This window comes from Eutrigla gurnardus (assembly GCF_963514095.1).
Source record: "Eutrigla gurnardus genome assembly, chromosome: 6".
In the NCBI taxonomy this organism is placed as follows: domain Eukaryota; kingdom Metazoa; phylum Chordata; class Actinopteri; order Perciformes; family Triglidae; genus Eutrigla; species Eutrigla gurnardus.
This window is the reverse complement of record NC_139920.1, coordinates 19263867-19278538: the sequence shown is the minus strand read 5'-3', so window position 1 is coordinate 19278538 and position 14672 is coordinate 19263867. Positions and strand designations below refer to the sequence as shown.

Below are 14672 nucleotides of genomic sequence, written 5' to 3'. Positions count from 1 at the left end.
ATTATGTTGTTGTTAATGTGTTCAGGGAGTCTACGGAATGTCCCCTTAGGAAACCAGGTCTGCCTGTGATGGTCTCTCTCTATGGCCAGACCGGGTCTGCCTGTGGTGGTCTCTCTCTCTCTATGGCCACACCCAGTCTGCCTGTGGTGGTCTCTCTATGGCCAGACCAGGTCTGCCGGTGGTGGTCTCTCTGTGGCCAGACTGGGTCTGCCTGTGGTGGTCTCTCTCTGTGGCCAGACTGGATCTGCCTATGGTAGTCTCTCTCTAAGGCCAGACCAGATCTAGTGTCTGTTCTACTAGCTGTTCTACTGTTCTAGAGTCCTGACTTCAATGTCTACTAGGGGATGCTGGGGACTACAGGCCGTTCTAGAGTCCTGACTTCTGTCTCTAGTGGGGGGATGCTGGGGTCTACAGACTGTTCAAGAGTCCTGACTTCTGTCTCTAGTGGGGGATGCTGGGGACTACAGACCGTTCTAGAGTCCTGACTTCTGTCTCTAGTGGGGGGATGCTGGGGTCTACAGACTGCTCTAGAGTCCTGACTTCTGTCTCTAGTGGGGGGATGCTGGGGACTACAGACTGCTCTAGAGTCCTGACTTCAGTCTCTAGTGGGGGGATGCTGGGGACTACAGACTGCTCTAGAGTCCTGACTTCAGTCTCTAGTGGGGGGATGCTGGGGACTACAGACCGTTCTAGAGTCCTGACTTCTGTCTCTAGTGGGGGGATGCTGGGGACTACAGACCGTTCAAGAGTCCTGACTTCTGTCTCTAGTGGGGGATGCTGGGGACTACAGACTGCTCTAGAGTCCTGACTTCAGTCTCTAGTGGGGGATGCTGGGGACTACAGACTGTTCTAGAGTCCTGACTTCAGTCTCTAGTGGGGGATGCTGGGGACTACGGACTGCTCTAGAGTCCTGACTTCAGTCTCTAGTGGGGGGTGCTGGGGACTACAGACTGTTCTAGAGTCCTGACTTCAGTCTCTAGTGGGGGTGCTGGGGACTACAGACTGTTCTAGAGTCCTGACTTCAGTCTCTAGTGGGGGGATGCTGGGGACTACGGACTTCTCTAGAGCCACACCCAGTCTGCCTGTGGTGGTCTCTCTATGGCCAGACCAGGTCTGCCTGTGGTGGTCTCTCTGTGGCCAGACTGGGTCTGCCTGTGGTGGTCTCTCTCTGTGGCCAGACTGGATCTGCCTATGGTAGTCTCTCTCTAAGGCCAGACCAGATCTAGTGTCTGTTCTACTAGCTGTTCTACTGTTCTAGAGTCCTGACTTCAATGTCTACTAGGGGATGCTGGGGACTACAGACCGTTCTAGAGTCCTGACTTCAGTCTCTAGTGGGGGGATGCTGGGGACTACAGACCGTTCTAGAGTCCTGACTTCAGTCTCTAGTGGGGGGATGCTAGGGACTACGGACTGCTCTAGAGTCCTGACTTCAGTCTCTAGTGGGGGGATGCTGGGGACTACAGACTGTTCTAGAGTCCTGACTTCAGTCTCTAGTGGGAGGATGCTAGGTACTACAGACCGTTCTAGAGTCCTGACTTCAGTCTCTAGTGGGGGGATGCTAGGGACTACGGACTGCTCTAGAGTCCTGACTTCAGTCTCTAGTGGGAGGATGCTAGGGACTACGGACTGCTCTAGAGTCCTGACTTCGGTCTCTAGTGGGGGGATGCTGGGGACTACAGACTGTTCTAGAGTCCTGACTTTGGTCTCCAGTGGGGGGATGCTGGGGACTACAGACTGTTCTAGAGTCCTGACTTCGGTCTCCAGTGGGGGGATGCTGGGGACTACAGACTGTTCTAGAGTCCTGACTTCGGTCTCCAGTGGGGGGATGCTGGGGACTACAGACTGTTCTAGAGTCCTGACTTCGGTCTCCAGTGGGGGGATGCTGGGGACTACAGACTGTTCTAGAGTCCTCTCCTCCTCTATGTCTCCTCTCTCTCTGCCTCTCTCCCTTGCTCTCTCGCCCTCTACTCCTCCTACCCCCACCCCCACCACCATGGGCGGGTCTGTTTTCTGTCGCGGATGTAGACTCCACTAGCTGAATCGTGCTGCAGCGGACTGATCTGATCTGCAGTCAGACATGGAGTGAGTACACTTTCTATTTCTATTTCTCTTATTTCATCTTCTCGATCATTTTCTGAATGTTTGTGACGTGCGAGTTGCATGTGCGCGTGCGGTTTCTCGCGTGTCGTCATTGTGCGGCATCAGTCCGTCAGACTGCTGAGTCAGGATCTGTTACCGGCAACCTGAGGGCGGAGAACTGCGCACAAACGGCACCGAACTCTGTTAAAAAACGAGTTAAATAAGGAGCGCGCACGTGCGAGGCGGAGCAGACCGGAAAGGGTTAAATGATATTAAATCACGCGCTGGATGCTCTACTTATCTCAGTGGAAGCAGACCCGTCAGCTCATCAATGAGCAGCACGAGCCTTTATAATTACGTATTGATCCGCGCTACCCGATTTATGATCAATAGCTGTCAAGATGGACACAACATGAGCTTCCGGTCGTTATTCTTCACAATAAAAGCTTCACTAGGGTTCAGTCATATTAATAGTATATTCTTTATAGCCTAAATATTTATTTTGATTTATTTGTCAGTATTCTTCTCAAGTTAACAAGAGTTTCATTAGTGTGACAACCAACAGACGGATTGATCGCTCAGCTGATTGTTGATGTGACTCATCAGATTCATGTCACTAACAATTTTAACCCAGCTGTCTGCTGGGTTAAAGTCCTGTGTTTGTTTGATCGGTCCACCTCCCTGTGTGGACTCTCTGAGGATCTGTATCTCTCTGGGACCAGTCACACAGACTGGGATAGATTGCGACCAGTCAGATAGATTGGAACCAGTCAGACAGACTGGGACCGGTCCTACAGACTGAGACCAGTCCCACAACAACACAGGACCGATGGTCTGTCTGCTGTCAGACCAGACCCAGATGGATCCAAGTTCTCAATACAGGAAGTCAGAATACACAAAGAGGCACTTCCTCATACAAAATAAACAACTGAATGATATGGATCTTTTATGTTCAACTGAACTGGTTAATGATCGCAACATTAAACAGACTGCACAGAATCGACCAACATGACACAACTGTTGGTGTTGTTGGTATGGTGGTGGTGGTGTACTACTGAGTACTGTACTGTCCTGCTCTTTACTTGTTCACTCAGGATCTACTGGTCTTGAACTGAAGCAGCTTTGTTCCTTTTGTAGTTTGTGTAGTTTAGTAAACTGTCTGTCCATCCAGTGCTGCTGCTATAGTCTGAACTGGTTTCCAGTGACCCTGTAGTCTAAACTGGTTTCCAGTGGACCCTCTAGTCTGAACTGGTTTCCATTGAACCTGTAGTCTGAACTGGTTTCCAGTGAACCTGTAGTCTAAACTGGTTTCCAGTGGACCCTCTAGTCTGAACTGGTTTCCAGTGAACCTGTAGTCTGAACTGGTTTCCAGTGAACCTGTAGTCTGAACTGGTTTCCAATGGACGCTTTAGTCTGATTTCTAGCGGGCCCTCGAGTCTGAAATGCTTTGTAGCGGGGCCCTCAAGTCTGAACTGGTTTCCAGTGGGTCCAGTACATGTAACAGACCCTGTAGCCTGAACCTTGTTTGTCCTCTGTTGCTCAGATTCTCTGTCGTGGACTCTGGTCTCCATGGAGACGGACAGCAGCTTTGTTCAGGATCCTTTGAGTTCAGAAACTGTGGAGCTCAGCAGAGTTCAGCTGGTCCTCTTTAACAGCTGCAGCAAGTAGACCTGTTCACATTTACTGGTGTTCACATTAGATATATCGAAGAAAGATATACATATACATATATATATATATATATATATATATATATATATATATATACATATATATCTTTCTTCGATGTGGATCTTTACTGTCTGGAGACCATTTCTCATCTAGACTCTGAAGCACCACAGAAGAAGACAAAGGCCAATTTAAATGAACAGTTCAGCTCAGTTAGGTTTACAGATGTTATAAAACAGCCGATCGTAAACTGTTCAAAAAAATAAAGGGAACACCTAAACACCACATGCTAGTTCTCAATGAATAACATTTTCCAGTTGGAAATCTTTATTCATAACAAAGTGCAATGCGTTGACAACAAAACAACATAAAGATGATTAATGAAATCAAAATCCTCATCTTATGGAGGTCTCGATTCAGAATCATATCAAAAATCAAAGTAGAAAATCTTTTGTGGAGATTTTTCAAGACATGTCAAAATGATCCAGTAGTGCGTATGTCCTCCACGTGCCTGTATGCACTCCCTACAACGCCTGGGCATGCTCCTGATGAGACGACGGACGGTCTCCTGAAGGATCTCCTCCCAGACCTGGACCAGAGCAGCAGTCAACTCCTGGACAGCCTGTGGTGCGACATGGCGTTGGTGGATGGAATGAGACATGATGTCCCAGATGTGCTGAATAGGATTCAGGTCCGGGGAACGGGCAGGCCAGTCCATAACATCAATGCCTTCATCATGCAGGAACTGCTGACACACTCCAGCCACATGAGGCCTAGCATTGTCATGCATTAGAAGGAACCAGAAAACTGGAACTGCAGGAACTGCACCAGCATATCATCTCACAATGGGTCTGAGGATCTCATCCCGGTACCTAATGGCAGTCAGGGTACCTCCGGCAAGCACATGGAGGGCTGTGCGACCTCAGAGCCACATGCTAATGTTAGCATCTGTCCAGCTAAGTGAACCCTGGGACGGAGACAGTCTGCTAGATTAAAATAAATCTGTCATGTGAGACATGCGAGAGGTTTGTCCTTTGTAGTTAAATATAAAACATTCATGAAATCTAACGTGTCTGTCTGTCTCTCATTATGTCTATCTCTCATTCTGTCTGTCTCTCAGGGTCAGTGAGGCTCAGCAGGATCGACAGCAGCTCCTTGCCGTGAGTGTAATTTACATGTTGTCAGTGAACACACCGCCTCTGACTGCAGCAGACATTTAAACCCACAGACACTCAGCTGCTCTGAGGTCTGCTTCTGAGCTCTTTCACTAATGCACTTATTGATCCACAAGGACACACACACACACACACACACACACACACACACATACACACACACTTATCTACTATCTGTGTAACTGAATCATCCTGTTGTGCCTTAGGCGTCAGCAGTAGTACAGTAGTATTAGTACAGTATGAGTATTGTATTAGTACAGTAGTATTGGTGCTGTAGTAGCAGTGCTATATCAGTAGTAGTATTGTATTAGTACAGTAGTAGTATTGTTTTAGTACAGTATATATATATATATATAATATATATTTTATATTTTATACAATATATACTGTATATATATATATATATACAAGATATACAAGATATAATATATCTTCATTCACACTCCGATGTTCAGCTACATTGACGTATTTGTCATTAAACAAACTTTTATTTAGATAGAACATAACGGCGCAAAGCAAAAACATCTGATTGGTTGTTGAAAGAGAGCTTTGATTTGTACACATGAAGCAGTGAAACGCTGAGTCACTTTAATATGAAGCAATGAAACGCTGAGTCACTTTGATTTCAAACAGCTAAACAGTTTAAAGTTTTAATGTCCTAGTGAAACGCTGAGTCACTTTAAGTTGAAGCAGTGAAATGCTGAGTCACTTTAACATGAAACAGTGTAACGCTGAGTCACTTTAAGTTGAAGCAGTGAAACGCTGAGTTACTTTAACATGAAGCAGTCTAACGCTGAGTCACTTTAACATAAAGCAATGAAACGCTGAGTCACTTTAACATAAAGCAATGAAACGCTGAGTTACTTTAACATGAAGCAGTCTAACGCTGAGTCACTCTAACATAAAGCAATGAAATGCTGAGTCACTTTAACATGAAGCAATGAAACACTGAGTCACTTTGAATTGAAACAGCGAGTTTCTCAGGGACAGCAGCACTGTGGTTGTGTCTGGGTCGTCTCTTTGTTGATGATTGAAGCCCAGTCAGGACCCACAAGTATTTAGAGTATCCCTGAAGATTTGGGGGTACATTTTGGGCCGATGCTAGAGGTTTCTGGTTGGTTCTGGTGACCCCTTGTGCAAGTTCAACACCAGGGTATCTTTCTGTTATCCTGCTTAAGTAACCTTAACAAAGGCAATCAGAAATCAGCAGTCACACGACGCTGGTTATCAACTCGGTAAGTCAACCCAGGGTTTCCCTATTGAGCTATGAGCATGTGCGCATAAAAGAGGCGGGGTTTGCAGCATTTGACCAATCACAAACATGGATCAGTCTACGGGCAGCAGAGTGGCATATTTCACGTATGAAGAGCGAACCATAATTTTACAGAAATACAAAGAAGTTGAATGTATAATGCAGCCAAAAAGCAACAGATTCAAGTCGTATTAATAGTCTTTTAATATGACTGCCCCATCATAAGGGCACTACTAGATCTGACTGATTAAATCAACATGTTAAGTGCGCTGATAGTACATGGGGCGGTAACTCTACCACTGAGCTGAGGCTCCCTGCAGCGGTCTCGGGTTCGAATCTGCCCTGCAGACCTCTTTTAAAGCATGTTGTCTCTCTCTCTCTCTCTCTCTCTCTCTCTCTCTCTCTCTCTCTCTCTCTCTCGTCACTTTAACTCTCACACAGTCCTCCCGCAATAAAAAGCCAAGAATTAACTTTAAACAAATGAATGTGTCACTTAGGTGTATTCTTATAGCATGGTTTATGACAATATCAGTCTCATTCTTTCAGCTGCAATCCCGGCGGTGTAAAACTGACTTGGGAGCAACTAAAATAAATATAAAAACATAATTCAAAGTGGTAAGTAGGCTGTACGCTGACACAGATAAATCATTCCCTCCGATTAGAATCTGTATCTCATATAAAACATCGTCCGGGAAAGAAGAAGGGTTTTGCTGAACACTCTGATCACTCTAGTTCTCCTAAGAGAGCCTCTCACGATCCATTGAGCTTCTTTTTTTTTTTATCCGCGCACCAAGAGAGCTGATTGGTCAGTAGGAGGTGCTTTTCTCCATGTTGATCTCTTATCAGGAACATAACCTGCTCTGGAGCAAGTTAGCTCTGCAGCGTAAGTTACCATGGCGATCTACCCGGTAAGAAGTGAACCAGCGTCATAGGAACAAAAACCCAGAGTTACACCTGAAGTTACCTCGCTAAGTCCAAACCCTGCTTCGTAGTACAGGCCTCAGGGACCACTGCGTAGAGGACGTTGAGCCTCTGTACATGGGGCGGCTGCCCTAACCACTGCACCACGGGACGCCCCTGACATGATATTTATGATTATATAATATTTAATATAAGCTCAAACTGACCCAGGACCATCGTTATCTAATAAAGCCATATTGTGTCCACCAACATGAGTTCTTTTTCTCATCATGCATCAGGAGAAGAGGAGGTGGCAGACGGAGATTGAGAACAAGAAGCGTCAAGTGGAGGACGACAGGAGAGAACTGCAGCACCTGAAGGTGAGACAGACACACAGCGACAGACACGCACATAGAAACAGACACACACACACACACACACACACACACACACACACACACACACACACACACACACACACACACACACACACACACACACACACACAGACACACACAGACAGACAGACAGAGAGAGACAGACAGACAGGCAGAGATTAAATATAAATAATAATATGAAAACAATAATAATATAGAATATAAATCAATGTTAATGTTCATATTTCTGTTTATTGTGTACTTTTGATGCTTTGGTAACATGAGAGAGAGAGAGAGAGACAGACAGGGAGAGAGAGAGAGAGACACACCTCAGACACATTGAATGTTGGAGAAATGACATACAACCCATCACCAAGTTGGAATGTTATTGTTTGTTAAAAAGAGAATCCTGTTTAGCACCATATCTTCTCAAACTTAATTTAGGCCTATGAGTTATTTATGTATTTGTAGAAAATATGATGTGATGTAATCAAATGTAATATGTCTCATTATTGATTGTTTTCCATTCAATAAAGTATATTGAGTTGAATTGACAGAATACTCCTGTCTCTAAAATGCCCAGAAACAATTAAAACTGTCTCAGAGACAGTCTCTGATCCAGAGGAGGAGACCCGGGTCTCTGATCCAGAGGGGGAGACCCGAGTTTCTGATCCAGAGGGGGAGACCTGGGTCTCTCATCCAGACGAGACCTGGGTCTCTATGTGGCTGTTAACAGCTGCAGAGTAAAAATATCTGCAGCTGATCTCAGATCAGACGAGGCCTTCAGACTCTCAGACCTCAGATTATTTATAACCACCAGCTGCTTCATGTCCATCAGCTGGTTTGGACTTTAATTCTGTATTTTATTGCATCAAACTTCACGTTAACTTCCTGTCAGGAACTAGTTCTTTCAGAATTTTAATACTCTTATCAATGATTTGACTTTCTGTCCAGTCGAAGGCTCTGAGGGAGCGCTGGCTGCTGGATGGAGCGCCCTCTGCTGGACCAGAACAGGAGGAGGTCCGGAGACAACTGGAGCAGGACGAGGCCAAGACCAGGAGGCTGGAGGAAACCATCAACAGGTCTGATCTGGTCTGATGTAAAACCAGACACACACTGTCAATGGAGACGCTTTGACTGTCTGATAGTTTACATTGGATATAAATAATGTTTGTTTTAATTCTGGATCAGATGGTAATTCAGACAAACTGGATTAAATGAAATTAAAGTATTCAGTCTGTGTGTTGCAGCTTGGAGGAGGAGCTGGTCAGTCTGGAAACAGGAAGTGTGTGTCAGACCATAACACACACCACTGTGAGTACACACACACACACACAAACACGCATTTAACAGAAACACACAAACAAACAAGCAAAAAAGATTAAATACAATAAAAAAAGATGGGAAGAGACTACTCATAGAGAAGCATAACAGAGGATCTACATTCAAATATTATATCTAATATATAGTAGACGTTAATTAGTGGCATTAGTAATAACACATTATTCTGTTAAGGACATGTCTTTAGTTTTTATTTTGTATTTTATTTTGTAGTTTTCTGTTGGACTAACAGGACTTTAATTGTGAAGTTCAACTTCCTGTCTCTGTACCCGCAGGTGTCACCAGGACCAGTTAAAGGTACATTTCTTCTTCTCTTGCTCCTTTTTGTGTTGTTGTTGTGTCTGCTCTTCCCCTCACTGTGTCTCTCTGATCAGCTGTAGAGGTCAAAGGTCACAACAGCCGTCAGCAGGACGGAGCAGCAGCCTCAGGTCAGGTAGTGGGAGGTGAGACTTGTAGTCATCACGTTACACTATCAAGTTCTCTTAGTCACACTAGTATTCACATTATGGTAATCCGATTACAGTAGTCAGATTACCATAGTCACATCACAGTAGTCACATAACAGTAGTCACATTATAATAGTCACATCACAGTAGTAGGATTACAGAAGTAATATAACAGCAGACAGATTTCAGTAGTCAGTTTACCATAGTCATATAGCTGTAGTCAGATTACAGTAGTCAGATTACAGTAGTAATGTAACAGTAGTCACATTACAGTAGTAGGATTACAGTAGTAATATAACAGTAGACAGATTACAGTAGTCACATTACAGAAGTCATAACTAGTTAGATTACAGCAAGGCAGATTACAGTAATCTGATTACAGTAATCAGTTTAAATGACATCAAAGAGGAACCAGTGAAGTGTTGTGATGACCTTCTGATGACCTCACAGCTTCAGTCTTTACTCTGTCTCTGTCCCTACTTTCTTTCTTTCCCATGAGCCCTTGCAGAGGTCAAAGTTCACAAAAGCCCTCGAGTGAACAAACCGAGAGAGGCGACAGAGGAGATGAAGAGAGGTGAGTCATTGAGGGACTCGTTCTCAGACCTGGTTCAGCTCTGAACCAGTTGTTTGATGGTTAGGGGTCCTCTGGTTCAGCTCTGAACCAGTTGGTTGATGGTTAGGGATGCTCTTGTTCAGCTGTGAACCAGCTGGTTGATGGTTAGGGATGCTCTTGTTCAGCTCTGAACCAGCTGGTTGATGGTTACGGATGCTCTGGTTCAGCTCTGAACCAACTGGTTGATGGTTAGGGGTCCTCTGGTTCAGCTCTGAACCAGCTGGTTGATGGTTAGGGATGCTCTTGTTCAGCTCTGAACCAGCTGGTTGATGGTTACGGATGATCTGGTTCAGCTCTGAACCAACTGGTTGATGGTTAGGGGTCCTCTGGTTCAGCTCTGAACCAGCTGGTTGATGGTTAGGGGTGCTCTAGTTCAGCTCTGAACCAGTTGGTTGATGGTTACGGATGCTCTGGTTCAGCTCTGAACCAGCTGGTTGACGGTTAGGGGTGCTCTGGTTCAGCTCTGAACCAGCTGGTTGACGGTTAGGGGTGCTCTGGTTCAGCTCTGAACCAGTTGGTTGACGGTTAGGGGTGCTCTGGTTCAGCTCTGAACCAGTTGGTTGATGGTTAGGGGTGCTCTGGTTCAGCTCTGAACCAGTTGGTTGATGGTTAGGGGTGCTCTGGTTCAGCTCTGAACCGGTTGGTTACTAGTGCAGCATCCTTCTGTAAATCATGGCAGTGTTTGCGTAACATGGCTTTCATGGTCTGGTGACTGGTGGCTTCTTGAACCTTACTTCTTTGTGAGCTTCTATGCGTATCAACCTTGCACCTTCTCTTTTTCAAGTCCGTCTAGCTGGAGGCTGGCTAGACCAACCTTCAGCCAGGCATTCAGACCGGAATGACCCATGGGATCCTGGGGAAAATGGTTCAAAACAAGGAAAGGTTGTTGAGGTGTGGCCACTGTGGCCCTTTCCTCCTCGCCATTTAGAAAAGGAGAAACACCTGGTGCAACAGAAGGAACATCATCAGTGGCGCCCTCAAGAGCAACAAGGACCTTTAAGTCAACTCATTCTTCCAACACCTTATTTTTTATTTCTTTTTTTACACTATAGTTTGACACAAGAATGTCAAAATGTGCTACAGTACACATCAGATCATCTTTGGAGCATCAATCAACCTTCTCAAAACTAGAATTGTCTATAAAGTTCTGCAAATCAAAGCTAATTTTTACAACAAATGCCACCACGATAGCAACTCCTCCATTTTGGTTGTCATAGCTCAGAAACAAAAGATCCCAGGCGAGCCCCCAACAGTTACATCCCCTTAAAGGACTCAAGACATTTGACATGCTGATAAAAATTATTGTAGATTCAGTTGGTCTCCAGTTGTGATGTCAGGTAACATTCCACCTCTGTCTTTGTCCATCTGTCCCTGTGTGAGTCTTCAACTCTGTCTTCTCTTTAATGTCTCATGTTTGTCTGTGGTGTGTTTGTTTCCTTGACCCTGTGTGACCTCCCCTAACCTCCAGCCATGTACTCGGTGGAGATTACAGTAGAGCGGGACAAGGTGACGGGAGAAACCAGGGTTCTGTCCACTAACACCACACTTCCTGTTGACCTCTCTCATCAAGGGGTCAAAGTTTACGAGGACGAGAAGAAAGGTGATGAAAAATAAATATATTTACATAAATATATATTTATGTACAGATAATTTCTTTAGACCATCAGATAGTGTTTCCAGTTTGGTCTTCTAAAGATTATGTTCCCACACAACTAAACTAAGTGTACGTTACATTCAGTGTGACGTTCTTTTAATCACAAGAGTTGGTGTGTGCCAGCGGGTCAGTGATGTGGGAGCAGCTCTGCTAGATAACTGAACGGATCCACAAGAGAACGGTTTAAACATAAAAGTCCATGTCTAGGATTTAGCTAGCATATGTTGAAGTACAAGGATGGAGTTAGAAGAAGACTAAAGCAGGACAGGAAGCGCTCTAAGCTGGTTCTGGGTCAGCAGAACTCCATTCAGAAAACCAAGAAAATAACAACTCTGCTCTAATTAGTTTAGTCGTCTCAACCTTACTATGTAGTTTAGTGGTCTTTTTAGTGGGTTTTCCTGGAAACATAATTGAGTTTAGTTGTCGAAGACAGACTTGAGTTTTATTTTCGAATGTTTTTCATAACCCTTCTCAAAGTAAAAGCTGACTCAGCAGGATGTCTGTGTGGTGGAAATCAGTTTATGATTTCCTAATGAGAAACAAGAATACTACTCCTAACAGAGCTTTGACTGTAAATAGACACAATCTAACAAGTCAAAGCCCTCGCAAACGGGTTATCCAAGTGGTCCGCGTCACCAGCATACAGCTTCAGAGCAAAGCTACTCTGATCCGGTAGGGGCAGACCCGGCAGAGTCTGACCAATTCTTCAATCCCATCACAGTCTGCATCTTCTTCTTCCTCTTTTTCATCTCAAAACAATACAATAGACAAAAATCAGACAGATTCAGACCCGAAGGAGGAGGAGTCAGACTCCAGCAGGAAGACTGATTGATTTATTGATTAATTGGAGAGAGCCTTAACCATTACACAGCTGAATAGTCTGTTACTATGAGTACTTGAGCTGTGACCTAATCTGGTCCCTGATGCTCGTCCTGGTTCTGTCCCCCTCAGTGGTCCACGAGATGAACGGTGAAGACGGTGTCCAGCTGCTCAGCTTCTCTGAGGTCGAAGAGCTCATCCACCAAGCTGACAAGGCCCCGATGATGTCACAGAATGTCACCACGGAGACCTCTCAGCTGACAGCGGAGGTCCAGGAGGAGGCGCATCCCGAGCTGCCACCGCCGGAGATCAGCGGGCTGGAGGCCAAAGAGAGCGTCGAGCTGAGCGCGGCCAAGGGCGGCGAGCCAAGCATGGCCGAGGCTAGTGCCGACAACCCCGTCACCATGGTGTTCATGGGATACCAGAGCGTGGAGGACGAGGACGAGACCAAGAAGGTTCTGGGTCTGCAGGGGACGGTGAAGGCAGAGCTGGTCCTCATCGATGACGCCAATGGGAAGATTTCGCCAGGCGGAGGGGAGGAGGAGACCAGCTGTGCTCAGACACCCGCTTCCCCCGCCCCGCCACCGGCCACCAAACCTCCAGAGATGGCGGCGACGAGCAACGGGGAGACAGAGGAGCTGAAGGGAGGAGTGGTAGAGGTGAAGGGAGGAGCGGTGGAGGTGAAGGGAGGAGCGGCGGAGGTGAAGGGAGGAGTGGCGGAGGTGAAGAGAGGAGCGGCAGAGGTGAAGGAAGGAGCGGCTGAGGTGAAGGGAGGAGCGGCAGAGGTGAAGAAGGAGAAGCAGCCGTGTAAGTGCTGCAGCATCATGTGATCCTGCAGGTGGCGCCACGTCAACATAAAATAACCTAAGACCTTCTAGGACAAAAACCACAGGAAATAAACTCCACCCACTGCCCTCGACCCCGCCTCTAACAACAAGACATCACTTCCTGTTTCTTTTTCTTTTCTGTTTTATAAAACCTTTCTTTACATTTTTCTATTTTCTTGAAGCCTTTTTACTTTTGTATTCATCATTTTTCCTGTTGTGATGCCTTGATGGGTCTGACTAGATTAGCATTAGCCTAGCATTAGCTTAGCATTAATATTAGCCATGCTGTCCTGAGACTCGTAACATTAACCTCCTCTCTCTTTATAAGCTCCATCATATAAACAGTGAATTCATTTTAGACTTGTATTTATTTAATTTTGTAAGTTTCTCCTGCAGAGTTTCATGATTCTGTTTGCTGGAGTTTTATAAAAGAGAAAATAAAAGTCAGCTGACAGACGAGTCGCTAAACTAAACAAATTTATCCTGTATTTCTGTTTGCGGATAAACATCACAGATTCCATCACATCACCTTCCAATGTCCAACATTCACTGATTCATCGGACTGACTGAGTCTCTCCTGTTCCAATTGATGAATTAATGTGGGACGATTCATTTGTTGAATAACTCACACATTAATGCTTTTGGCTGTCTGGACGTTGGAGTAAAAAACAAAGATAGAACAATCAATAAACACGCAGCCTCATAAAACTACTAAGATACAATGGCACCAACACACTGCAGCTACATGAGCATTCATGTCATTTGTTTTCTCTTTGTTTGTAAATATATATAAATCTTTTCTATATAAATATATATAAATCGTTTATATATATGAATATCATTTTATAACCATTGGACACTTTAACATCAACACACAATTAATGATGACCTCATTTCATCACAATCCATCCAATAATAGCTGACAGTCATGTGTCATCATCAGCGTAAGAGACAAACACACATGAGGTTCAAACGACTTCATGTCTTCCATCAACAGATCCGAACTGACCGTCGCCATGGTGACGTCACAACAAAGATGGCCGACTAAAGTGACGACAAAATGAGACAGCTGCTCCTTGTTTGTGTCAAAGAAGGTTAAATAAATGATGATCGATGTTTCTGATGGATTCTACTACTCCTGAAGCCTCATGATGAAAATATCAGCAAACCAAATAACTTTAACAACTTCATCAATTAATAAACTAAACTGTCAAAATGGTTCTGATTTATGTTGTTGATCGTAAATGTCGTCCACTTTTGTTATCCTCCTCACAGCCGTGACAGCCTTGCCTTCATGCACCAGGAGGCATAGCTCTCAGCTTCACCGCTATTTCAGTAATCACACAACATATAACAGAATTTAATCTGATTTCTTTCTCAATGAAACCCCTCTGATGTCACTCCTCTGGTGTTACCCCTCTAATGTGTCACCCCTCTGGTGTTACCCCTCTGATGTGTCACCTCTCTGGTGTGTCACTCGTCTGGTGTCTCACTCCTCTGGTGTCTCACTCCTCTGGTGTA

The 14672-nt window shown here is 45.0% G+C and overlaps 1 protein-coding gene across 8 annotated transcripts; it reads left to right on the top strand.

The window, feature by feature from the left end:
- Positions 1 to 1927: 1927 nt before the first annotated feature.
- palm1a (paralemmin 1a) lies at positions 1928 to 14364 on the top strand. Of its 8 annotated transcripts, XM_084011695.1 has the most exons (12): positions 1928 to 2082; positions 4868 to 4907; positions 7374 to 7454; positions 8406 to 8533; positions 8702 to 8765; positions 9068 to 9089; positions 9167 to 9235; positions 9738 to 9812; positions 11320 to 11451; positions 12457 to 13046; positions 13089 to 13131; positions 14149 to 14364. In XM_084011695.1, the coding sequence occupies exons 1-12, from the start codon at positions 2078 to 2080 to the stop codon at positions 14157 to 14159; spliced, it is 1260 nt and encodes a 419-aa protein (XP_083867821.1). In that variant the 5' UTR covers positions 1928 to 2077; the 3' UTR covers positions 14160 to 14364. The 8 variants fall into 8 exon arrangements, with proteins under 8 accessions (XP_083867821.1, XP_083867819.1, XP_083867822.1 ...); XM_084011693.1 differs by having other exon boundaries at positions 12457 to 13131; XM_084011694.1 differs by lacking the exon at positions 14149 to 14364 and having other exon boundaries at positions 1931 to 2082; positions 13089 to 13809.
- Positions 14365 to 14672: the final 308 nt, after the last annotated feature.